Raw genomic sequence first — 26,782 nt, forward strand, 5'->3', positions numbered from 1 at the left:
TCCCCTCCCCTTTCCTTTCCTTTCCTTTTATTTTATTTGTGTGTGTGTGGCCAGCTCAGCCCACCAGGGGGAGAGGCTGGCTGGCATGTGGTGCTGGGGTATTGAACCGCGGTCCCTGTGCTTTACTAAGCTTGTTCTAAGTAGGTGCTTTAGACCACTGAGCCATCTCCCCAGCCCCTTTCCCTTTAATCTTATCCCCACAACCCTCATAACTTGGTGTCTGCAGATGACACCTTGCAAAATGATGGACTGAAGTATCTAGCAACACAGACACACATGCTCACACAGAAACTCCCTTGTGGCCAGGTACAGCACACCTGTAATCCTAGGGCCCATTACTCAGGAAGGAGGAGATCCCAAGTCCAAGGCCAGCCTGAGCAACTTAGCAAGACTAGCTCAAAATAAGTAGGGCTTGAAGCTGACTGGTAGGGTAGCTGCCCAACACGTGGGAGGCCCTGGGCCCAACCCTTAGTGTGGGGTGAACAGAGGTAAGGAATTCTTCCAGGATTTAAATTTGCAGTTCTAGGTTGTTTAAAAAACTTTTTTAAAGAGCTGAAATTATATATATATAAATAAATTTTTTTTTTTTGTGGAACTGGGGATTGAACTCAGGCCCTTGTGCTTGCCAGACAAGCACTTATTCTATTGAGCTATCTCCCTGACTCCAAAGAGCTGACCTATATTCTTATAGATCTTACACTTGTATTAGACAGAGCTTCAATCCTATAATTGAAAAATCAGCAAGCTGAAAAGGAAAACAACAAAACTATAATTCATAAGAAGAGTAAGCTCATAGTCATGAGTGTGCTTATTACGTAAACTCACCATATGAATCCAATACAGGTTTGAGATCTTTGTACAGAGTAATGACATTGACAGTTTCACGTACAGTTAGGTCTCTGTATTTGTACTGAAAAGCAAAAATCACAGAATTTAGTTTAAAATGTTCATTATCTCTCTGCTACATTAATTTTCCTTTTTCTTTTCTTTTTGTTTGCAGAACCAGGGACTGAACTCAGGCCCTTGTGCTTGCCAGGCAAGCACTTATTCTACTGAGCCATCTCCCCAGCCACATTAATTTTCTTAAAATCTTATTTTCTTGACAGTACACTTTATAATAAAGTATAACAGTTTTCAGCAGTAAATAATTACAGGCTGAGAGAACCTCAATAGTTTCTTCTGTCACCTCTCTGAATCTTTCACTTGCCTTTGACGTTACACTTATCTTGGTTCTTCTGTCCAACTTAACAGATGCAACCACATTAAACCTTAATTTTTCTCCAAGACCTCGTGTATAGCTATCACTTACCACTCTCAATGAATCCTTTCCAACTTGCCTTTAACCATTATCACCTCTCCTTTCTCTTCAAGCTGTAGCATTTACTGCCAATATCAACATGTACTGTGAATTACCAACTTCAATTTTGCACTGTGTCATTTGCTGTATTGTTTTTCATCCCATCTGCTCCATTCCACTTCAGAAAAAGCTGGCTTGGGGAATGCCAGCAGGACATAAGGACATCAGGGCCTTTCAGTGTGCTATCGATGAAGCTGACCAGCGGACAAGCTCTGCCCTTAAACACAAAGCTTTTAATCAGCTTCCGATGCTTTTTTTAAGAACAGAAGTAAGCTATGTCAGTAAGACACTAATAAGCAAGTCAGAGACCAAAATAAACAGAAAATAAGGAACTATGTACAAGTAAGAAGAAAACTTCGAAAACAATTAGTAATGTTGAAAAAAGAAAACACATTGTACCTATTCAATAAGAATTGTTGGACACAAAAACTGTGGGAGGAGTAAACTCAAAATATTCAATGGAAGAATTAGAATATAAAGTCAACAGTGCATGCCTGTAATCCTAACACTCAGGAGGCTGAGGCAAGTGCAAGGCCAGCCTGACTGTGAAACCCTGTCTCAAAAAAAAAAAAAAAGTCATAGCACAAAAAGATAATTATAGATGACAGGAATACAAACAATAAGTAATAAATCTAAATCTACTCAAAGGCGTTTCTTACCCTTAGTCCTGCAGCACTAATTTTTCCACTTATGGGATCCATCCTAGCACACAAACACCTTCTTACTCATCCTGTCATATCCACACAAAGTCCTTCCTGTCCTCCCAGACCCCCCTGCTCTTCCTACAAGAAGCTGCCTACATTTACCACCTGTGGTCATTCTCTTTCTATGCTTTCTTATAAAACTTCTTACTATGAAAAAATTCAAACATATCCCAAAGTGGACAATGCCCATCTCTATAGTTTTATTGATGTAATTCACATACTATAAAATTCACTTTTAAGTTGTGTATTTCACTGATTTTCAACATAGCTCTACAATTACTACGCTGATTTTAGAACATTTTTATTATTCACAAAAGAAACCAGTACCTTTTAGCAGTAACTTCCATGTTCCCATTTTAGCAATAACTCTTCTCATTTTCTTTTTTGTAGCCCTAGAAACCACCCACATTCCCTATAGGTCTGTCTTCTCTGAATATTTCATATAAATAAAATCATGTGTGATCTTTCATGTTTTCAAGGTTCATCCTACTGTGCTAAGTCCCAGTACGTTACTCCTCTCTAGTGGAAATACTTACTAACTGGAAACAACGTATTATATTCATCTACTGGTCAGTGGATTTTCGGTTGATAGGTTCATCTCTGTTTTTATCTATAGGAATTTATATGTGGAGGAAATCTGCTCATTTATCTTAAAAGGCCCCTATAGTTGGAAATGTGCTAATTGTATTGTTGGATATATTTCAACCTTTATTTTCCTTTGAATTATTATTGAGGTGCAGAAGTTATTTTTCCTCTCTCCTTTTCTCTTTAGCAAGATCATTTCACAGATGATGTTTAGGGCTGGGGAGATAGCTCAGTGGAGTGGCACAAATGCCCGCCTGGCAAGCACAAGGTCTTTTTTTTGGAACCGGGGATTGAACTCAGGCCCTTGCACTTGCCAGGGAAGCGCTTATTCCACTGAGCCATCTCCCCAGCCCAAGCACAAGGTCTTGAGTTCAATCCTCAGTACCAAAAAAAAAAGTAGTGGAGACAAATGATGATGTTTTCTGTCACAAGCACATGATAGCTGGATATCCCTGTAATGTTACCAACCGCTGATACACAGCACCTAGACCCATTTTCTTCAAACCCACTGCAAATTCGGACATTCTGTAGCTGTGGAGACAAGGGAGACGCGATCAGATTGCGGCTATATTGGGACGGGAGAGTCAGTAGGATTTTCTACTGTGGATATAAAAGAAAATGAATCATCAAAGATGAAGTCAAGATTTTTAACCTGAGCAGCAGGAAGTGCGTGCATACATTTCGCACCTATCACTTTACTAAAGCTGCTCAGGATCACCAATACCTGCTACATGGCGTGCAGTAGCCAACTGCTTTGGTCTCAACCTGTCAGCAGCAAGAGCTGACCAAGTCGATTTGTTCTCTGCAAATATAATCTCCCTTCAGTTTCCAAAACACCAGTGTTTGGCTTCCTCTGCCTCTTTGCTGGATCTTTCTTTTTTTCTACTGAACTAACAGTACTGGGCCCCAAGGAACAACCCTACCTAAACTACTCTTACGGTGTTTTCCCACTTGTTTTTATTTTAAATTTATTTATTTATTTATTTATTCATTTTGTGTGTGTGTGGCCAGTTCAGCCCACCAGGGGGTGGGGCTGGCTGGCATGTGGTGCTGGGGATTGAACCGAGGTCCCTGTGCTTTTGCTTAACTTAGTTTGTTCTAAGTAGGTGCTTTAGACCACTGAGCCATCTCACCAGCCCTTCCCACTTGTTTTTAAACATCATTTCTATGTTAAAAATCCCTAAACCAAACTTTTCTACTGAACCTCTTTCATAAACTCCAGACTTGTATGGTAGTCCTTTACTTTCCACAATTTCAGGTACCATGAAATTTTTGATATGAAAATATTAAATGAAAATTCCCAGAAATAAGCAATCTGTACATTTTAAATCTGTACTGAGCTGCATGCAGTTGGGCAGAGTGATACCATGATAAGCTCTTCCGCTTGTCCATTCTGTCCCACCCAGGAACTGAATCATTAATTTATCCAGCATGTCCACAATAGATAAGCTACCCACTTGCCAGTGACTTAGAAGCCACCTCAGTTATATGAGCATCTGTTCTAGTGCTTGTGTTCAACTAACTTATTTTACTTAATAATGGCCCCATTGTACAATGGCAGTACGCTAGCAACTTTATCATACTGTTATATATATTCATTTTTTGATGTGCATGATATATAAACTACATCTAGATGTATTGATACTTTATCAATATATACACACACTATGAGAAACAGTATATACAGGGTTCTGTGCTGTCCAGTTTGACATTCACTGTGGGTCCTGGGATGTAGCTCCTGCAGATGAATACTGTACATCCAATTAGCAATCCCATGTCTTCACAGGGTATTTAACGAATGTAAAATTGATTATGATAAAAACCGAACTCTGTATCTTCCCCCTAGATATGGTCTCTGTCTATATCCTTCTAACTATTCAGGAAAAAAAGGCTGTAGAAGTTATCCTTGATGCTTCCCTATCTTTCACATCCATAGCAAATGTAGCAGAATAGCCTACTACTCAAAGTATACCAGAAGCCGATCACGTCTCACTGTCCCTATAATTATAATCCTGGTATAAACCGCTAGCAGTTGCCTTGATTATTTCCAAACTCTCTTCACAAGTGTCTCTGCCTCTACTCTTACCCTCCTGGACAGTCTAGATCCAATACAGCAACTACAGCCATGCTGGTAAGAGCTAAATGGTTTCCTTCATAGTTCAACTGAATGCCAAAGCCTCCTGATGGGCCTGCGAAACTCTCCAAAACGTCCTGCATTGACACTCTGGGCCTACACCCATGCTACAACCCCTGCTCCCTTCAGGCCTGCTGGGCTACCCTTTGCTGTTCCCCTATAAGAAATGCAGGACAAACTTCCACCCCAGAGCCTTTACCCTTTTTACCTTCTTCCTGGAATAGGCTCATCCTACACTGGCCCAGTTGGTTTCCCTACCTCTTTCAGGTTTCTTCTCACATAACTCTTCTCAGAAAGGCTTTCTCTTTGGTCTGGCACAACCTGCACTCTGACCCATTCCATCTCCTTTTACTACTCTGTTTCTGTTTCCTACTGTATTTTCCCCTAATGTTCTCATCGATTTCCAGCATACTAGTATTTAAATGTGCTTTTTGAATTGTTTACTGCTTTCTTTGTGAATTTAAATTCCACAACTGTAGAGTTTGTTCACAGTTGCACTGCTGTATCTAAACAGTATGAAGTACACAGCCATCTTTAATGCATCTGCTCTCCACCCATTTAGTTGTGACACAATCTCTAGGAATGTTGCAGATGTAACATGCAAAACTACAGGTAGTTGTATGAACAGTTGAAATTGTTACTTGTGCAAAGCAAGATGGACTCACAACATATACTTCTGTTAACTAGCCAGGCATGTGTTGTACACCTGTAATCCCAGCACTTGGGAGGCTGAAGCAAGAGGATTGCTGTGAGTTTGAGGCCAGCCTAAACTACATAGCCAGATCCCTTATATAAATATATACACATATTTCTGATAACTGACAAGTGATGACAGGGGTTTTAACTAAAAGTTATGTTAAGAGAGCTAAACTAATACTCAAAGGAAAAAATGATTTGTAATAATACGTATTTCCTAATTTTTTTTTTTTTTTTTTTTTTGACAGGGTCTCACTATGCAGTTCAGGCTGGCCTTGAGCTCACTTTGTAGCCTACACTGGTTTTGAACTCACAACGATCCTCCTGCCTCAGCCTCATGAGTGCTGGTATTACAGGTGTGCACCACCACCCTGGACTTCAAGGATATTTAAAAAAAAAAAAAAAAATCAAGGAAGGGGCCCAGAGTATTTGATGGGTGTAGCAATAATACAACCAGATAGTGCAATGGGATCTATGGAATGTTCGTCTAGTCTAGAGAAATCTTGTTTAGGGGGTTTAAACAAAATAAACCAGTAACAGGCGCTAAAGCACCTGCTTAGGCAGACCTCAGTGGTCGGGGTACAACACCCAGCCAGCCCCGGGGAATTGAGACTGGGCGTGGTGGCACACATCTTGTAGACCCTGTTCTAAATTAAAAAATAAAAATTAAAAAAAAATTAAACCAATATTGTATTTTATGTTACTATCTATACATTAAGGACTAAGCTTTTTTAATGGCTGTGCTATCAATTTAAATATCAAACACATTATGGATCAGTTCCTCTTCATTTATAGTACCTAAATCAATATGCTATTTTTCAAAAAAGTGATATACAAATGATAAAACAGAGTTTTACCTGACCCACAATCTAAGGCTCCCCATACCTCCTCTATAATTAAGGATTAATTACGTTTAAAAAAAAAAAAAAAACAAAACGAAGAAACAACAACAAAACAGCAAGAGCTGTAGCTCTGGGCTCAAGCATGTACTTCGTATTCACGACTTCCTCGATTCCCAGCACCAAACAAAGGAGGCTCGAAGATATGGATCGGGAGATGCTTTCTTTTGAAACCTGCCACTTTCTGATCAGAGGTTAATGGGTTTTCAACCAAGAACCATGGGGACGATTTTACTAGAAAAACTCTATTAAAAAAAAACAAAACAAAACAAAAACAAAAACAAAAAAAAACTTTCCTACATAAGTGTGCATAAATTGAAAACCGACTCAAGCTGATCAGTTCGACCACTGTTTTCATAAAAGTATCCTAAACCAGCCAAAGACTCAGTTTAACGCCTATAGATCTCGTCCCAAGTAGATTTGGTAAATTACAACAAACAAAAGAAAAGCCATTCCACTGCAGCGTTGAGAGCCACATTTGAATTATCAAATTAAATCAAGGCTTTAAAATTCAAAACGCCTATTTTTCTAAAAGGGAGGAAAAAAATGATGCAGCAGTCGAGCTGTGAGGATTGTAAAGTAAGCTCAAAGTAAATACGTGTTCCAAGAAGCGTACAACTAATAGTAGTAAAGAGTTACCGTGACCCTGGGATGGTCGTAGGGACTTGCACTGGTTCTAGTCGGCGTGGCGAGGGGCTGGCATTTTGGATTCTCTGGTCGTTTCACCGAACGAGTCAGTTCCCCCGCCAGGCACGGGCCTCCCCGGGCCGGCTGCGCGGCTGGGAATACAAAGCTGAAAGGGCCGCGCGGGCTCTGCGGCCAGCGAGGGGCGGGCGACGGCTGGCGGAAGCCCAGACTCAGGTCCACAACTAAGTGCGACTCCCTCTTTTTGTTTAGCACACTGAAAACCTACACTCCACCGCCCCACACGGCTCCGAAGGCGCCCGCAGCGACACGGGCGCGGGCGGCAGGTGGCAGGCGGCCTCCGCTCCGCGCCTTTGTGGACGGCCGCCGCCCCCCGACTTTCCCCGCAGGGTATCGGGGTGCGAAGGCTACAGGCTCGGGCCGGCAACCTCGGCGGCGGTGGCCGGCAAGGTGCTGAAGTTCCGGCCCGCCCGGGAAGCTCGCAGGGCTGGTCCGGTCCGGGCCAGGCGCGGGAGGGAGCGGTGGGCCAGCGCGGGACGCGGGCGTCGCAGCCTCACCTTAGACACCATCTTCTTGAGCTGGCTCTCCGACACCGCCATGACGGCCGCCTGGCGACTCCCGTCCTCGCTGGCAGAGGGTCAGCCGCTCGGGGGCCGCCCCAGGCCGCCCCAGACAATCGCACACCAAGTGGCCAGCCCCCCACCCCACCCCCGCCTCTAGCAGGAAGTCGACGCCACCACTGCACTTCCGCTTCCGCTACGTCATTTCCGAGGCCCTGGACTGGGTAGACAGGTGAACACCTTAAGCGACCCAGGCTGGGGAGGAAGCGGGTTTACACCGAGAGGCGGTGTGCTGGAACCACTTGGGTCTCAAAGTAGGGCAAGACCGTTCCACAGGTCGGAACTCGGGGCTGGGCTGGGATTGGCAGCGTTTCACAGTCACAAGACTCAGCGAGCAGGTGCAGGGAGGGAAGAAACGGAAGGGCTTGCAGTGAGCCTAAGGACTGGAGAGAGTGGCAGGGTCCTGTCCTCGCGGACCGCCGGCCCCCGCCTTACCACTGTGAAAAGAGCAGCGAAGTGCACGTCTAGCCCGAGCTTAACATTTACCCAGCTCTAAGAGAAACTTCCATCAGGAAGATGACCAAGGTTTCTTTGGTAGTCACGTGGTCTTGTATTGTTTTAAAACCTTCATACTGCATTTGTAAGGTCAAAGTATAGAAATCCCTTCTCTGGAAGCCAGACAGAAATGTCCTCTCCAGGATGCTTTCCCTAAATCAGGACGTCTGTGTACCCAGACATAAATCATACACGGGGGGCAGTCTAACCTGCCCTGTACCGTGTGCTAGCCTGTTCACCGCTAAGCCCTAGAGGCTTCAGTGCTCTATGGTGTGCGAGAGTTAAGTCCACGGTCTTGAATTTCAGTTTTCTTTTTGCGGAACCGAGGATTGAACTCATACCCCTGCGCTTGCCAGAGAAGTGCTTAGTCCACTGAGCCATCTCCCCCCGCTCCTCAGTTTTCAATAAAAGCTCATGTGGTGACTTACTTACATTATTACATGTTACCACTTTCACAAGCAGAGTATCAAAAGTATCCTGAAAAGTAGGTTTTCGGATGTTAAAGTCTGGATAATTATAGTACAGCCCAATAAGAACATACCATGGTCTTGCTTGCTTCCTTTACAAACAGGAAGCTAAGTGAAGCCAGAGGAAAAGAACCGAAAGCTTGAAGTGCTCATAGGTTGCTGCTCTCACACACAAATAAAGCTATCCCAATGGCCATTATTCTTGAATAACCATATATTCCAGTCAATTCATAGGGTCTATCCTTCCACTGTACCTGCTGTTTTAATATTTTTTAAAAAGCAGACTGTTCAAAATAATCTTTTGGGGGGGGGGCAGTGAGACGGGGTCTTGCTGTGTAGCCCAATCCGGCCTCAAATTCGCAGCCATCCTCCTACCTCAGGCTCCTGAGTGCTGGGATTACAGATATCACCATCACACCCAGCTTCAAGACAGTCCTGAAGCCACAGCTTACTCAGAAGTACTTTTAAGTAGAGCAATGCTGCGTCTATAAATGAGCTGTACCAGGTAATACTGTTAAAAAAATTTTCATGCTAGGGCTGGGGAGATAGCTCAGTAGAATGAGCACTTGCCTGGGAAGCGCAAGGTCCTGAGTTCAATCCCCGGTACTGCAAAAAAAAGCTAAAAGTATTTTTTAAAGCTTGAAAATGAGTGATAAAATCCAAACTCTTAATTTTGCACATCACTTAAAATGAAATAAATGTCCTGGGTTTTGCATAAATTGTATTTAAAGACTCAATCTGAATTAAATTACATTTAATAAATCAGGCATCATCTGGTATTTTAAAATCAAAGTTTATTTTATTTTTGATGTTTAAGAAAAACAATGCAAATTGGAAAATAAATACCTTCTACTACAGTATCAAAAAAACATTTTAATCCAAGGTCCACTAAAAAACATATCAAGAGGCACTGCATGATTTTGGAAAAATGAAAAAGTTAAAGTTAATAAAAGCATTTTGGGTGTTAAATTATCACCAACTCACAGTGGTTTGTAAAGGAAGTGGCATAGCTTCTTGACTTCTGTGTGGAACTTACAACATAACTGCTGGTACTTAATACTCACGGAAGCTCCAGATACAGAGAATCAACTTCCGTGTGTGGCCTTCTGGAGGACGAATACTCATCTCTTAACACACTCAGTTCAACACGGTATTTGGGGTAGTGGCAGGGACTCGGTATTTGTTTAACTGACATTTCCCTTAACACTAATAATACAGTGGATTCTTGTAGTGAATTATTATAATATTTTACATCTAGGTTACAGTTTAGGATTGTATTAGAAATTTGATTTTAGGAATTGTCACATTTCTAGTTATACCTTATTAGAAAAGGCTAAAAATTATTGTTTTAGTTTTACTTTCCTACTTCATACAAAAGGACAGTATACACACAGGGTAACAGAGAGGTGCTACAACAGGAAGTAACACTGGGATAAAAGGAGATTTTACTTATTTATTTATTTATTTTTTTGTGGAACTGGGGATTGAATTCAGGCTCTTGTGCTTGCCTGGGAAGCACTTATTCCACCGAGCCATCTCCCTGGCCCCCAAAAGGAGGTTTTAGTAACACCAAAATGTTCTACATAGAACTAATGCTTCCGTCCTCAGATAGCCACAGTTTGTTCATTTGTCAGTGCTACAGACTGAACCTAGAGCCTTGCCCACGTACCTGTGGGCTCCAGCCCACCCCAATGTCCAAGGTTTTTATCCAGTTCGATCTGTGTGACTCTTTGCAAGCATATTGCTTTTTTATACTTTCTTAAACATGGAATACTAAATTTCACCTTCCACTTAAAAACTCATCCTTACAACTATCCATTATTCCAGCCTGGGCTACAAAGTGAGCTCAAGGCCAGCCTGAACTGCACGAGGGAGGGTCTGTCTCCAACAAAACAAAACCCCAAAAAACTATCCATTATTACACTAAGTATTGCCAGGTCTATTTCTTTTCTACCTGTGACATGTCTGCCCTTGTTTGGCTCCTAGCTTCCTTACCATATTGTTTCACCTATTATATGTTGGATTTCTTCACAATTCTTATTGCATTCATTTGTGAGATTTGATTACTGTGCTTCCCATAGCAGGCTGTAAGGACCAGAAGGGCTTATACATAATCCAGGTATATTTACCACCAGTGCCTGGTGAAAATACTGCTACTGACCCATCACTGTAACCTGTGTATTTTTTGTTTTATTTTTAGTTCAGGGTCTATGGGTCTCACTCAGTAGATTGGACTTGTTTCAGCATGCCCTGTGGGCGGGGCTGGCACAGCACACCAGGGATCGAACCCTGGCTGCTGCGCTCTGCCTAAGCAGGCATGTTAGTCTGCTGAGCTATCAGGCTGGTCCTGCCTGTGACTTTGGAGTCCTCCTTCTGCAACATCAGAGGATCTGCTCAGAACCATCAATCCATTCAACCTCTCTTCCTTAAGAGCATTGTTTTTGTTTTTATTTTATTTTTTTATTTTTATTTTTTTATGTGTGTGCGTGTGTGTGTGCGTGCGTGCGTGGCCAGCTCAGCCCACCAGGGGGCGGGGCTGGCTGGCATGTGGTGCTGGGGGATTGAACCTCGGTCCCTGTGCTTTGCTTTGCTCAAGCTTGTTCTAAGTAGGTGCTTTAGACCACTGAGCCATCTCACCAGCCCCTTGTTTTTATTTTAAATTTGGTACAGAGTCTCACTATGCAGTTCAGACTTGTAGTGATCTCCTGTCTCAGCCTCCCCAGTGTTGGGATTATAGGCATGTGCCACCACGCCCAGTTTCAGGCCAGGCATGCCCATGGCATGGGGTACCAGAAATTGAACTTGGGACCTTGCATTTGCCAGGCAGGAGCTTAGATGGCCAAGTTATCTCCCCAGCCCAGACTACTGGTTTTTATGAAAGCTTCATATTTTGGCTTCAGAATAAATTATTTGACTTTTATTCATAATAATATATACATTTATCTATGCTTTACTAATATCATAGTAAATTTATGATATATTGGGGTATTAAATGCCAAGGAAAAATATTTCAGAAAGGAAATTCCATGGAAATTAAACTATATGTACTTTTTTCTTTATATATTAAAAAGTTTTACTTTGGCTTTTATTATTTTTAAATACATATAATTTTTTTTCCTAGTTTTTGGTAGCTAATGAATTTGGAGAAGGAAAATAAAATGCATAACTCCTCCACCAACTGTATTTTGCAAAAGAGATAAATACACTGTGGATCCTCTGAATTTTTAAGTAACGCCCATCCTGGGACTTTAGCTTATCATGTTTATTATAAATATATTTTTTTCAGGACATTTCCAAAGTGTTGAATATGCTCTTTAGGACATACAATTTTACATGATGCATATAGCAGGTGGATATTTATCCCAGCTATCAGTTTAAAGAATATAGATTTAAGAACGTACCCTAAATAGATTTTTTCCCTCCCTTATCTAACTCCTTAAGGATTCAAATTATGCAAGTAACCAAAATTAACCAAAAGGTTTGTAAAGGTAAGTACAAAACACAGAAGTTTTCAAACCTATATATGTTGGTGTAATTAAATGCATTTCCTTTCAGGAAAATGTGTTTGAAAATCAAAGTTTTAACTGCTGCTGGAGACCGTGGATAGAGGACGCGCTGTTCTGGAGTTTCTCAGCCACTGTAACTTCTTTTGCTGCAGTTTCGATGACTTCAGATACCCCACTGGTTCCAAGGATACAAGGCAAACTTAAAAACACTTCATTATTTATATTATAGTATCCCTGGAATTAAAAAATAGGGATTATAATAGAGCTGAATCATTGTATGATGGTACATCATAAAAATGCTGTCCTAGTGCTAGTACAAAGTAATACAAAGTTGAGGCTAATTCTTTCTGTTCTTTTTCTAAACTTAAGTTATTATTGCCAAAACTTTTTCAAACAGGGACAGAACTTAGAGACACTCCCTTTGTAGGGAACTAAGTCAGCTGCTTCAGCACTGGGAGCAGGTAGGGGACCAAGAAAAATGCTAGACTGCACAGGCTGCTTGGGGAGGTGCGCAGCCTGCGCCAAGTGCAGCAGCCTCTGGGACAGTTTTCTTTCATGCTGCATCCTCCACTCCACAGTCTAAGCACACAGGAAATGATTCTGATGAGCATTTGTACATCTTAGCTGTGCTCTAGGGAATTTATGGTCTAGGTATAGGGACAAGAGACAACTGTTGAAATGGACTGAGGACCAGCTGAGACCAGGCAGCACATCAGTATGTGACATGGCTGGCTGAGGTGAAAATGACACCCAGAGGCAGTCTATGGGGTACAGAGACACTTCCTCGAAACACTTCAAAAGCTATCTGAGGCTGGGTAAAGGCCGGATTTCCTGCAGCTGAGCAGGACAGGCCTGGATTAATGAAGTGCCTCCTCTCACCTCACTCTAAATGCTGAAGACATCTGGGTGTGGTGTAGCAGCAGTTTTGCTAGTTTTATATTATTATGAAAGTTCACAGTATGAAAGAAGGACAACAGTTACCTTTGCCAAAGTGGATACAGAATGCACCTTCTTTTTATTGTTTATGACACTGTCAACCAGGTCAGCTACTGACAGTCCCACAGACCAGGATCTCTGACCTTTTACCCTTAACAGTTCCATGGCTCTAGGTTCCAAAAAAGAAAAAAATAATAATTTCAGAAAATGCACAAAAGAGACACCATTTAGTTTTTCCCTTCTTCTCTTCCTCCTCCTTCTCTTCCTCATTTTTCTTCATTTGTTTTTAGGAGACATGCTCTTGTTACGTACTTTGGGCTGGCTTTGAACTCACTGTGCAGCCCATGCTGCTTTAAACTTGAGGGGATCCTCCTGCCTCTGCTACCCGAGTGCAGAGTTAAAAGGCATGTTCACACAGTGTTTAAGATAGTATTTTTATGACAAAATAGTTATATACCAACTATTAGGAAGGCTTATAATGATTATTTAAGCTTTTCTTAGCATATGTGCTGCCAAAGGGAGCACTACTGATGCTTTTCTTAAAATGTCAGCTAGCTGGGCATGGTGGCTCATGCTTGTAATCCCAGCACCCAGGAAGATAAGGCAGGAGGATCGCTATGAGTTCAAGACCAGCCTGGGATACAAAGTGAGCTCAAGGCTAGCTGGAGCTGCAGAGCGAGACCCAATCTCAAAAAGGCAAAAAATCTCCAAAAAACAAAAAAAACCCTAAATAAATAAAAGTCAGATATGCAGTTCACAGAGAATAGAAATACCCTAGAAACATAATAAGCTGCTCATTGTTACAGCTTCTGTCTCAATGTGCCCCAAAGCCTCCTTTGCTCATAGTGGGGCTTTTTAGAGGTGGCTAGATCTAGGGATGTGATACTAGGATTAAGGGTGTAGTGCTAGATCAGTCCTGATGGTTGAGCGTAGTTCCGCATGGAGACTGGGAAGGACCACTCCAGAAGAGGGTGGAAGCATTCGGAAGGCTGTAGCCTGGGTGGGATGAAGGGGGAAGCGCTCTGCTGTCTCACGGCCTTGTACCTGCCATGCCGTGGACTGCTCCTCCTCTGGACTCCCCCTGCCGAGCCACCCTGCCTCAGAGCTCGCTGATTATGGAATGAACCTCTACAAACTGTGGGCTGAAGGAAGCCTTTCCTCCTTCAACTTGTACATGTCAGGAGTTGCGTCTCAGCAGTGAGAAGAGTAAGCAAGGCCTCTACCACCCCGAATATTTAGCTAACGATGAATCAAAGCAATAAATACAAGTTTTGCTCACCAGCATAGGCAAAGTTGGAAAAACTGGTACTGTAAGTCATTTAGGGGAAGCTACAAACAGGCATTCCCATAACTGCTATTGAGAGAATAAAGTGATTTAAACTTTTTAGGAAGACTGGCAATATCCAATCTAGAAATTCCTTTTTCTAAAAATCTACCCTACAGTGGTATGTTCAAAGGTGCAAAGCTATACAAGTAAGTAACTGGTTAAATAAGGCACTGCGCTATGTAGTCCCACGTAGCTCCTAAAGGAAAAGGAGCTGGGCATGGTGGTGCCTGCCTGTAAGCCTAGCTCCAGGGAGCTGACGCGGGAGGATCACAAGAGCACACACAGCCTGGATAGCTCAGTGACTTAGCGAGACCTGTTGGAACAAAGAATGAAAGAAAGGGACAAAGAGAAGGGGGAGAAGAAGAGGGGGAGAGAAAGAGCAGGAAGACGAAAGGAGGGGAGGGGACAGTGGGGAACTGAGGGAGGGGAGCGGCAGGCGCACAGACAAGGCTGAGATGCGGCGCAGTGCTGCAGCCCTGGGTTCATCCCCATGGCGTTTTCAGGGGGAAGGAATAGAGTTATGTGCTCTAACACAGGAAACACAACATGTATCATACAGAATCAAGTTGTAAGACAGCACAAATAATATGTCTACTATAAAAATAATTAATATATTTGGAAAAATACTGAAAGAAAAACCTTTGGAAACATGACACTAAGCAGTGTTGTCTCTAGAAGATGGCATTCCCTAGATTTTTATATTATAAATCTCTCTCTCTATATATATATATATATTTTTTGTTTGTTTGTTTGTTTTTTGTTTTTTTTGTGACAGGGCCTCCTACGCAGTTTGGACTAGCTTTGTGCTCACTTTTGTAACCCCTAGGCTGGTCTTGAACTTACAGCAATCCTCCTATCTCTTCTTCCCAAGTGCTGGGGATTACAGGCATGCACCACCACACCTGTTTCTAGGGCCTGGGATCAAACTCTGGTCCTTGTGCTTGCCAGGTAGGTACTTATGCTTCTGAGCTACCTTCCCAGCCCCTCTACAGTATTTTAAGTTTTAAGATAAGCATACATTCTTTTTGAAAAAGAAATATAAATACTTAAATTAATTTGTCTTATACTTTAATGATAGCAATACTCAATGTATTAACTATTACTATTCTATTGTTATGAAATTTAGTTTTACTTTTTCCATAATTTTTCTTTTAATTTAAAAAATTTCTTCCAGGTAGGGGAGACAGGTCAATGGTCTAAGTGCCTGCCTGGCAAGCGCAAGGACCCGGGTTCAATCCTTGGTACTGCATGCGATGCCAGCCCTGGAACCTGGGTGTGTTGTTATGGCCCTGAAACCTGGCATGGTGGCGCATGCCTGTAATCCCAGGGCTGGGGACAATGAAGCAGGAGGATTGCTATGAGTCTGAGCTGTGTGTAATCCTATACCAAATTAAAAAAAACCAAACAAACTGTTTCTTTCTTGTAAAATGTATAGGGAGGGCTGGGGGATATAGCTCAGCAGTATAAGCACATGCATGGCAAACACAAGGTCCAGAGTTCAATTCCCAGTACTAAAAAAAAAAAAAAAAATCTATAGGGAATATGGCTTAGAGGCAGTGTGTGTAACTAGCACACTTGAGGCCCAAGGTTTAATTCTGAGCACCACAATGCACCCACAGGTAAACAAAAACTAATAAATGCAAGATTAATCAGATTGGAATGAACTATATCACATACTTCTCAATAAAAGAGAACCTTCTTTCCAGTTGTTATACACTGAAGCAGATTTGCTAGCTGTTTAAAAACTAAGTCACCCCTACTCAGACTTCAGAAAAATCTTGTTATATGGTGGTGAAACAACAAAATGACTTGAAGGTACACAGTATGTGAAGTGTGACCTCTGGGGCGCAGACCACGGGGAGGACTCGAACAACAGCAGAAGATCCAAGGAGGCAGAATTACGCTTTTCCCCTGAACATCTGAGATGGACTTCACTCACACTACACCGATTTCTAAATCCTGTACTTATGTGTGATGAGTAACTTGTAATTGTTAGTGGTACTGAAAAATTCTCTTCTACATCAGGAAAAATAGTATCTTCAGAAGGCTAGACACAGGAGAAGGAAATGCTGTCTACAAGTAAGGAGTATGTTCTGCCCTTCACATGTCAATGTGTTATCTGGAGGAGTTCGCAAAGCACTCCTCGATCTACCTTCAGATAAGAAATCAGAGCTAAAACTGCCCCTTATGCTTCTGGCCTTGGTCATGCCAGCGAGTGCTGTTTTCCAGAGCTCGGTGAGCACATGGTATGTAAACAGCTGTAACGTTAGCTATGAGTGCTGAGTTTTAGTTGGATACAAGCAAAGTTGCACCATGCTACCTGTTGGACAGCTGTGCCTGAGAGCTGGGATTCATTACTTCTTGTCCACTCCATGTGGGCACTAAGAAGGAAATGAAGAGTTAGTTACAGTTTGTCAATGATTCTTTTAGGAACAAGATGCAATTAATGAGCTGTTGCAGTCAAGGGCCCCTGTATTAGTCTTGTGACAGAAGATTTTTCCCTTCTGGCAGGTGACTCCCCACGGATGGTGTGTGACTGCGCAGCAGCACAGAATGCCTGGCAGAGGAGGGAGGTGAAGCTGAGGGGAGCAGGGCACAGATCTGTGACTTGTGGCCATGGAATTCCTCCCCAGACTGGAGCTATTTGCTTCTTTCTTTTATGTATCTGGTGCAAGGTCTCACTGTGCAGATCGGACTTGTGGTAATTCTCCTGTTTTCAGCCTCCTTAGCGTTGGGATTACAGGCATGTGCCATCAAGTGCGGACTCAGTGGCCAGCTCAGTGTGCCCAGGGGCGGGGCCAGCACAGTATGTGGTGCCATGGATTGAGCCCAGTTCCCTGTGCTTAGTCCACTGAGCTATCTTTTTTTTTTTTTTTTTTTTTTCAGAACCGGGGATTGAGCTCAGGCCCTTGTGCTTGCCAAGCAAGCGTTTATTCTACTGAGCCATCTTCATGGCCCCTGCTGAGCTATGTTGCCAACCCTTATTGTTTGTTTCTGACAACTTGAAAAAAGTGATTTTACTTATATAATTTTTAGGTACACCTGTTTCCAAATCCTAATGTTGCTTTGTTTTTTTGTTTTTTGAGACAGGGTCTCCCTGTGCAGTTCAGGCTAGCCTTGAGCTCACTTTGTAGCCCAGGCTGGTTTCAGACTGACTAGTATCCTGTCTCAGCCTCCCGAGTGCTGGGATTACAGGCATGCACCATCAGGCCCAGCTTCTAATGTTGCTTTCTTTTTTGTTTTATTTTTTATTTTTATTTTTATTTTTTTTGCTCCGAATGCCTTCAGGGCAGGTTTGGCTGGCTTGAGTTGTGGGGATCGAACCACAGCAACCTGAGCCTGACTGCTTTGTTGAAGCAGCCACTTAAAGAACTGAGCTAAGGGCAGGCCCCCTATTGTTGCTTTCTTTTAAAGCATAGTTTTACAGGTCCTTTTGCCAATTTTCTACTCAACACCATCTTGACAATCCTGTTGTAAAAACTACCATTTGCTGAGTGTTTAGTGTGTGCCAGACACTGTATTAAAGGCTTGTAATAAAATTATCTAAGTAACAGCAAGAAAGAAGAGCACAGCTTTAGTGAGGCCAGGGTTCAGTTCTCAGTGCTGCTCCTCCTATATACGTGACCTTGGGTACAGCTTTTAGCCTCGCTGAGCCTTAAGTGTCCCATCTATAAATGCAGAAAAATATCCCCTCCTTTACAAGGTATCTGTAAAATTTAATGAGATGTAGAGGACCTGCATGTGAAGCATTTACTATGCATAGTTGGCACTTAATAAAAAGAATTCCAATAATTACCAATTATATCAAATGATAGCTGTGATAGTACCACTTATGCAAAAATACACCAGCCCGTGGGTACACGAGAAATCAGCAGAGGGAGCCTCTAGTCCACTTCTGGCTCAGTGAACCTATCTATGGGTGGAACTGTCTTTAAAGCAGAGTGGAAGACAGGAGAAAAATGATTTGAGCCTGGGAGTGGTGGTGCATGCCTGTAGGCCCAGCACTCGGGAAGCTAATGCAGAAGGATCCCCACAAGTTCAAGGCCACTCTGAACTATACAGCAAGGCCCTGTCTCAAAGCAAAAACAAGAAGTGACTTGAAGACTAGAGGTGGGGTCCTGCCCGGCATGCAGCAGCAGCCCCTAGCCAGGGTCCTTTGTGGCCCTGGTTGGATGCCCAGTGCTGCAACATACTGGGGAGAAGTGACTCGAGGTACTTTCAGACGGCAAGCAGGCAGACAGACAGGAGGGAGGTATGCTTGGCTTCAGTGATACTGGTAACTTTGACTGTGTAGAGATCCCAACGCGTTTTATTATTATAATTTGGGGGGGTTGTTTTTATTTTTATTTTTTGAGGCAGGATCATGCTGTGTAGCCCTGGCTGTCCTTGAGCTTGCAGAATTCTTCCTAACTCAGCCTCCCAAGTACTGGGATTACAGCTGTGTGGTACTATACCCCGCTATTATGTTGTAAAACTTGCCTGGGCATGGTGGCACATGCCTGTAATCCCAGCACTAGGGGACTGAGGCAGGTGGATCTTTGAGAGTTTGAGACCAGCCTGAACTGCATAGTGAGAACTTGTCTCTCAGGAAGACCTAAAAACCAAAAAACAAACAAAACCCCCCAAAACAAACAAACAAACAACCCTGCATACACATTATATCAAATAACAGAGTACTAGTATGTTTAAGTCATCCAAATTCATGTGCACCTGCATCCTCTATTTCTAGTTCCCACCTGAGATCCCAAGACAGAATTGCCACACAAATGACAACTGCTTTTAGCTCAGTGGAGTAAGCAGATCACTGTAGTGATGTGACAGGGAAACCTTCAGGGGTGTGTGTGGGGGGCTTGACTTAGATTTGAAGGCTGAGCCTGGAGGGACGGGCATAGATGGTGGTAGGGAAGGATGGTGAGGGCTGTGGACAGAGGCCCCATGGCTGAAGCGAAGCTGAGAGCAATCCTGGGAGCCAGCAGACCTGGAGTCTAGGAGGCCTTGTCCCTGAACACTGCAGGCTCCTGGGCAGGTCCCTCTTATCACCTGTATCCAGTGCTCACTCCCGAAAACAAAAGGAAACAGATGATCTCTTGGGTTCCCTCCACTGTACAGTACCATGGCTATACCTCTAATCTGAAGGCAGATTAGAGCTGCATTTGCACTGAGTGTCAAGCAAAGGAACTTAATGGGGAGGAGGGCCCCCAACGAGTTTGAAAAGAAGAGTGTTTTAGGAAGACTGAATTACAGTGGGCAAGCATACGTTTTAGCTAGTATTACTACTTTCACATTACAGGGTAGAAAAGAGGTGAAGCAGACTCGCTGGGAGATTTACAACAAAGTGAGCAGGAGACCACTGGGCTGGAACCCCAGCGGCAGCAGAGTAAACTCAAGGCGCTGGGTCTTGTCTGAAGCCCTAGACATTAATTATTCTCATACCTGTACTCCAAATTCTTGTTTGTAACCCCAGTGTTTCATGTCATGGAGCACTAAAAGTGCTGAAAAGTATTTTTGTTCAATCACAGTTGGGTTTAAAAGGGTTTATTCTCCAGCTCCACATATATTAGCACAGAACTTTCTAAGTAACTTTTTTTTTTGCAGAACTGGGGATTGAACTCAGGCTCTTGAGCTTGCCAGGGAAGTGCTTATTCCACTGAGCCATCTCCCCGGCCTTCTTTCTAAGTAACTAGTGCAGAATTATACAGATTTAAAATACTAGGGGCTGAGGAAATAGCTCAGTAGAATAAGTGCTTGCCTGGCAAGCGCAAGGGCCTGAGTTCAATCCCCAGTTCCGCAAAAAAAAAAAAAAAAAAGATTAAAATACTGCTATGTTTTAGTCCTTAAAATTATATAAATACTACCTATGCATATAACAAAATTAGAAAATGCAGAAAAGCACAGATTTTAAAAAGTTGAATACAATCCAGATATCATCACTGATAAACAGTTTAATGACAAGGTATATATACAAAGCGTACATACTGAAGTATATATTTCAAGAAAATGGTTTTGAAAAAGTGATTTGGCTTGGGTCATTAGCTAATTTTTATACTTTTTTTTTTTTTTTTTTCAGTACTCGGGATTGACCTTAGGACCTTTCTCTTGGTAGGCATGCTCTTATTGCACTGAGCTATCTCCCTGGCCCTATTAGTAGCTAATTTCTTTCTTTTTTTTTTATGTTTTATTTATTTATTTATTTTTATTTTGTGTGTGTGTGTGGCCAGCTCAGCCCACCAGGGGGCGGGGCTGGCTGGCATGTGGTGCTGGGGAATTGAACCACGGTCCCTGTGCTTTGCTTAGCTTAGCTTGTTCTAAGTAGGTGCTTTAGACCACTGAGCCATCTCACCAGCCCCAGTAGCTAATTTCTTAAAAGTAATTTTATTTATTTGATACAGGGCCTCAATACACAGCTCAGAGTCCTTGTGATTCTCCTGTCTCAGCCTGCCCTGTGCTGGGATTACAGGCATGTGCCACCACGCCTGATTTTGGGTCCAGCATGTTGCACCCAGGGTTGCAGGCCTGCCATGGCATGCAGTATTGGGGATTGAACTCAGGTCCTTGCATTTGCCATGTAGGTGCTTAGACCACTGAGCTATCTCCCAAGCCCAAGAGCTATTTTTTTTTTAACATGTGTGGTCCTTCTCTAGTTCTCAAATTGTCACCTCCTCCCAGGCAGAGAGGTCATTCCTACACAACACTCTAATCGGGCACTTCCATGCCAAATAAAGTCATAGTAATGAATTTCAAATGATGAAACAATTAATTTTCCCCAAATTACCCTTTCAACATTTCTTTCTCATGGTTCTGAGAATCACCTTCCAATTCATTGATCAGGTATTAAAAGAACTCCAAAATATGGTTTTAACCAGGCTTATCTAGATGGCTGAAACTTTGTGCAACAAGTCCAGATTTTTATATATCATGAAGATGGCCTACTGAATCATGTGTCTTTGCCTGGATCTGCTTTCCCAGTCTTGGGATGTATCTCTCCCTCTGTTGCCTATTCAAATCCTATTCCATCTTCTGAAGTCCAACTCACCGATGCCCTTTATAGATTTCTTTTCCTAGTGATTTCAACCCCTGTCATATGTTCTTGAGGCAATAGTATTCATACTAGCAGTTAACAAATGGTACCCTATACCTTACTGGTAACTAAAATATGTGATAGTGGCTGGTGAGATGGCTCAGTGGTCTAAAGCACCTACTTAGAACAAGCTTAGCAAAGCACAGGGACCACGGTTCAATCCCCCAGCACCACATGCCAGCCAGCCCCGCCCCCTGGCAGGCTGAGCTGGCCACACACACACACACACACACACACACACACACAAATAAATAAATAATTTAAAAAATGTGATAAATATTGTTCTTATTTGTTTAGAGTACGATAAGGGCAGAGACTGTTCTGCGCCTGCTTTCTGCCATTCTAGCATCAGTGCCGTTGTGAGTAGACAGAAGATACTCATCTGCTTGTTTAAATGAGTAAAAATGGACAACATGAAAAGCAGCACTTTTATGACCTGAGCAACCCGGCTTTATCACACAAAACACTAAAGGAGTAAAGAAAGAGACTCTGAAGGCAAATAGCTAAAGTTTTCTTTTGGGATCGGAAAAGGGGATTTTCCATGGAGGGAACTGAAACTCAATGCTTTTTTGTGTTAGAGAGAGGGCAATGCCCGGTTAAAAAGGCTGAAAGGATAAACAAAATGAAAATTCAGTTTATAAAAGTAAGAAACAAGAGGCGTGTATCTAGGGAAAAGGTTGAACTCAGCAAAAGTGAGCAAAGCTGAAAGGTGGATGAGTAATGGGAAAAATTTTATAAATGTTCTAGGTATACTTAAATATTTCTTTCTGGAAAATTAAATTTTTAAATTGTTCCTGGAGGGCTGGTCAAATAGCTCAGTGGATTAAAGCACCTGCAGGCAGGCGCAGGGGCCCGGGGTTCAATTCCCCAGCCTGCCCCACCCCTGGGGCTTGCTGAGACAATGACAGGCTGGGCGTGGTGGCACCTGCCTGTAATCCCAGCTCCTGAGAGGCTGTAAACAGGTGGACCACAACAAGTCCAATCTAGTAGTGAGACCCTGAACACCCTGTAGACCCTTCCCTAAAAAATACAAAAATAAAATAATTGTTCCTGGATTCTAATTCAATTTAAAAATATAAAATCTGACTAAAGATCTTGTCTAACCTTAAACTGGAAGAAAAGTAGTATAATGAGAACAATACATAGACAGGCTCCAGATACAGTACAGAGCCTGCTACACAGAAGGTCAAATGTGGCTGGGGAGATCTCTTGGTGGTCTAAGTGCCTGCCTGGCAAGCACAAAGACCTGAGTTTGATCCCCAGCACCACATGCCACACCAGCCCTGGAACACTGGGCACACTGTGCCACCCCAAAAAACCAGGTGTGGTGGAGCATGCCTGTAATCCCAGCACTGGGGAGGCTAAGACAGGAGGCTGACTACAAGTCTGACCTGTGTAGTGAGACCCTGTACCAAATAAATAAGCCATATATATACTTTTTTTTTTTTTTTTAAAGAAGAGGTCAAATGTGAAATAAAAGCCAACTAAGCTCATATCTGTGAAGTCCCCAGATATTTCTAATCTCATGACCACTGGTGAGTTACCAGCATCACTAAGCAAAATGTACTTCTTACCTCTGTCTTCTCCCTGTTCTCCAATAACCCATACTTCTCTGCCTGAAGTTTGTGCATTCAAAACATTTGTGATAATATATTGTAATCTCTGTGAATCCAGGTTACATCCAATTCCAATCACTTGATTTGCAGGAAATGTACTCAGTTTCCACGTCACGTATGTCATGATTTCCACTAAATGTTGCATAAAAGGTGAAAATATAAAGATTTTAAAAATACACTTCTATCCTAGCTCACAAATGAATTATTTATTATTTTAATAAGTTAAGTATAGCAGAGCTTTTGTATACTTGTCCTGATCCCTAATATACTGAGGCATATTTTTTTTGCTGTTACCAGGGATCGAACTTTGAACCCCGCACTCGCCAGGCAGGCACTTATACTGCTGAGCTATTTCCCTGTCCCCTGAGGCATATTTTTAATGTATATTAAATACATTAGCCAAGCTTCAACAAATTTTGTTGTTCATAAATATAAATTGTTAAGAGAAAAAAAATGTAATTTTCTAGAATACAATGGTAAAAACCGGGTACAAAAAACTACAAAATCATAATTACACTTCACAGATGAATTCTACTACTTTGTAACTACATTAAGCTGAATTTCTGTTTTTAAACTGAAATACTGTCAGGCACACAGGCGCACATCTGCGAGCCCATCTACTTGAGAAGTGATGCAGAAGGGTCCCAAGTTTGAGGCCAGCCTGCGCAATTTAGCGAGACTGTGTCTCAAAATCCAAAACAAAAAGGGCTGGCATGTAGCTCGGTGATCTCCAGTGCAGCAAAAGTCAACAAAAATATTCATTCATATATCACTACTATTGAAGTACAGCCTTTTGAGTAAAAATGAATTTTTTTCTTTCATGCCAAAAGGGTGCCAGAGTTAAGGAGAGCCAACACTGGAAAAACAAGTTAAATGCATACCCTAACCTGATCCTGGGAACAGTTTTTTTAAAAATCTGTTCACCTATTTGAGTGAATACTCAATACTACCTAACTCTTTAAAAACAATTCATTTTCAAAGTAGAAGTTTCAAATTTATGAAACGCTAGAAATGCAGCCTATCCTATTCATTAACATTTTAGAGTAGTTCACAGTTGTTCAAGTATCTTTCATGGAAGTGACGGAATTTTTCTTTTGGGTATTTAACCATTTCCTCACTGCAGAAGGTACTGCTAAGAACTAGAGCATAATACCACATTTCAAAGAAACTGTAAGATGAATCTTCTAGTTATTAACAGTCAAATGAAGTGGCTCACAGGATATGGAAATACTATCCTGTTGAGAATGAGGGTAGTTTTACTGAATATTCTGTTACCTACATGCTAAAGATTTACAGTTTTGGGCCGGGGAGATGGCTCAGTGGAATAAGCGCTTCTCTGGCAAGTGCAAGGGCCTCAGTTCAATCCCCGGTTCCGCAAAAGAAAAAAAAAAAGATTTACAGTTTTACCAGCAGTGGCCATGCTATTGTGCAGTGGAACATCACATTAATTTAAAATACAGCCTTCACCTGGCTGAGATGCAACAATCAGGACGCTGTGTTGACTGTAATGCGCCAGAGCCGGAACTAGGGCCCGGAACATATCCACGTTGCTCTGCACCACATCAAGGTAGGACTCCGAATGGCCCAGAGAGTTGACTGTGAAGATCACCACCTTGGAATGAGCAGAGGCAGACAAATCTAATGAACGAGAAGAAACAGTCTGAGCTCAAGGTACAGACTTGAATTGAGATCTAGCTCATGATAGGATTTTCTTTTCAACAAATGGGGAACTTTAAGGTCCCTAGATCAAGCCTATGTCCACAGTGTATATAAAATACTAAGTGTCAGAGGAAGAGTACTATATATCCAAAGAGGGGACAGGAGCAGGAACACCAATAAACACAAAACACATCATCGGACACAAAACACAAGGACTGAGTTTTCTATATAATTCCTCAATTTTTAAGGGAAAATAAACAATATGCTATCAGCTATCCCAAGCAAACAGACCCTGGCTTCTGAACAGTGAGCTTAGCGCTCCTGGGTGACAACTGCTTTCAGTGGTTCCTACAGGTGAGCAGCTGTGCTAGCTTAAGAAATGTTGGGCTGAGATAGTCCCTCTTCCAAAACTCAGGCACAAGTAAGCTGTTGCACAACTGTATTATTCTCTGCCTCACCATGTATTTGTACAGTAAGCACAACCCACACAGTGCCCAGATGTTATCAGCATCAAAAAACCAGAAAAATAATAAAGCAATAAGAATGGCATCAATCTAGTCAACAGTCATAAGTTCCAGGAGACAGTAAGCAGATCTTTTTTAAAGAGACAACAACAATAATAAACACGATACAGAATTTCAGAACAAGATGACAGGAAATTAACAACAGTTATTATGTTGTATATAGTTATCTTCAAAGTAGTTGCTCAGACATAGGTATGCTAAATTGGCCAAACAACATAAGCACTGTTCCTTGCAATGAACTAATAGAAATTAGTAGTACAATTACCCTAACTATCGTGTGTATATGTACATGTCTTTCCCCCCTTCCTTCTTTTCTGTTCGCCCCCTTGCAGAATGAAGTAGATTCTAATGCTTTCCTTTTTCTCAGTACTGGGGATTAAACCCAGGGCCTTCATACTGAGCTACATCTCTAGTCCATTTTGAATTTTTTTGTGTGTGTGGAACTGGGGATTGAACTCAGGCCCTCGCGCTTGCCAGGGAAGCGCTTATTCCACTGAGCCATCCCCCCGGCCCCCCATTTTGAATTTTGAGATGAAGTCTCACTGAGTCACTCAGGTTGGTTTTGAATTTATGAGTTCTTCTGCGTCGGCCTCCCAAAGCGCATGTCACTCACAGCAGAAGACAAGCATGGACTGTAACATTTTTTCTTCTTAATGAAGGGTCTATGACTATCTTTCTAAGCTAGTTTCAGGTGGAAACATCTGTGCAACATATCCACTGGGAAAGGTATCATCCAAGTTTAAGTCATTTTGTGACACAGTTATGACCATGGTAGATCTGAGAACTAAGTGTTTGATTTTAATCACAGTTCTTCATGAGCTCTCTTTAGTAACCTGTGTTCCAGGTTTTATAGTGGATACCTGGTCACTGTATATCAGAGTGGATTCATGTCAAAACTTCAAGATCTGGAAAAGTTACAGTTAACATTTTCATGCCATTAACTGATACCAGGAGCTGTCCTAAGAGCTTTCTGGATAGTTACTTATTTAATCTAAACCAAACTCAGGCTGGGCATATGATCCTCATTTTGTAGATGGGGACCCTGACATACAGAAGTAACTTGCTCACAGTCATACAGCTAGAAAGAAGAAGAGACAAAAATTGAAACCCAAGTTGCCTCGCTTCAAGTGCTGTTAAACACTGGCATACTTAGAAACATAAGCCCTGGGCTGCAGAGATAGCTCAGTGGTCTAAGTGCCTGCCTAGGCAAGTGCAAGGACCCAGGTTCAATCCCCAGTATTACATGCTGTGCCAGCCACTGGGACCAGGCGTGGTGGCACACAAGTGTAATCCCAGCACTGGGGAGGCTGAAATGAGATCACTGTGAGTCTGAACTGCACAGCAATACCTTGTACCAAACACATAAACTTTTTAAAAAAGAAAGAAACATAAGCTGCACACGTCATAGATGAAGGAACTGTACTGCAGACGTCTATTCAGATCATAAAACTTGCAGAAGAGTCCAATTTGTAACTTTGCAGTTTGGCTCCAAGCTTTCCTGCCACGATTATTTTTCTCTTCTTTTTTTTTTTTT

The 26,782-nt window shown here is 42.2% G+C and overlaps 1 protein-coding gene and 1 non-coding gene across 8 annotated transcripts in view; both read right to left on the reverse strand.

The window, feature by feature from the left end:
* Positions 1-7,724, reverse strand: part of LOC101585461 — a 9,808-nt gene extending 2,084 nt beyond the window's left edge. Inside the window, exons 1-2 of the transcript XR_002821843.1 lie at positions 7,578-7,724; positions 826-910 (exon numbers count right to left, since the gene is read on the reverse strand). This is a non-coding gene — a transcript (uncharacterized LOC101585461). The remainder of the gene's footprint in view (positions 1-825; positions 911-7,577) is intronic.
* A 4,261-nt stretch (positions 7,725-11,985) lies between these two features.
* The window catches only part of Uevld (UEV and lactate/malate dehyrogenase domains), a 54,698-nt gene continuing 39,901 nt past the window's right edge, over positions 11,986-26,782 (reverse strand). For 5 of the 7 annotated variants that reach the window (XM_004634925.2, XM_004634926.2, XM_023719427.1 and 2 more), the window contains 5 exons: positions 24,533-24,703; positions 23,024-23,197; positions 16,692-16,752; positions 13,090-13,213; positions 11,986-12,342 (listed from right to left, as the gene is read on the reverse strand). In XM_004634925.2, the coding sequence (XP_004634982.1) occupies positions 12,175-12,342; positions 13,090-13,213; positions 16,692-16,752; positions 23,024-23,197; positions 24,533-24,703 (698 nt within the window). In that variant the 3' untranslated portion in view covers positions 11,986-12,174. Of the gene's footprint in view, positions 12,343-13,089; positions 13,214-16,691; positions 16,753-23,023; positions 23,198-24,532; positions 24,704-26,782 lie in introns of those variants that run through there. The other 2 variants (XM_023719429.1, XM_023719431.1) reach the window with 2 other exon arrangements.

This window comes from Octodon degus, unplaced genomic scaffold, assembly GCF_000260255.1.
Source record: "Octodon degus isolate 3935 unplaced genomic scaffold, OctDeg1.0 scaffold00067, whole genome shotgun sequence".
NCBI lineage: Eukaryota > Metazoa > Chordata > Mammalia > Rodentia > Octodontidae > Octodon > Octodon degus.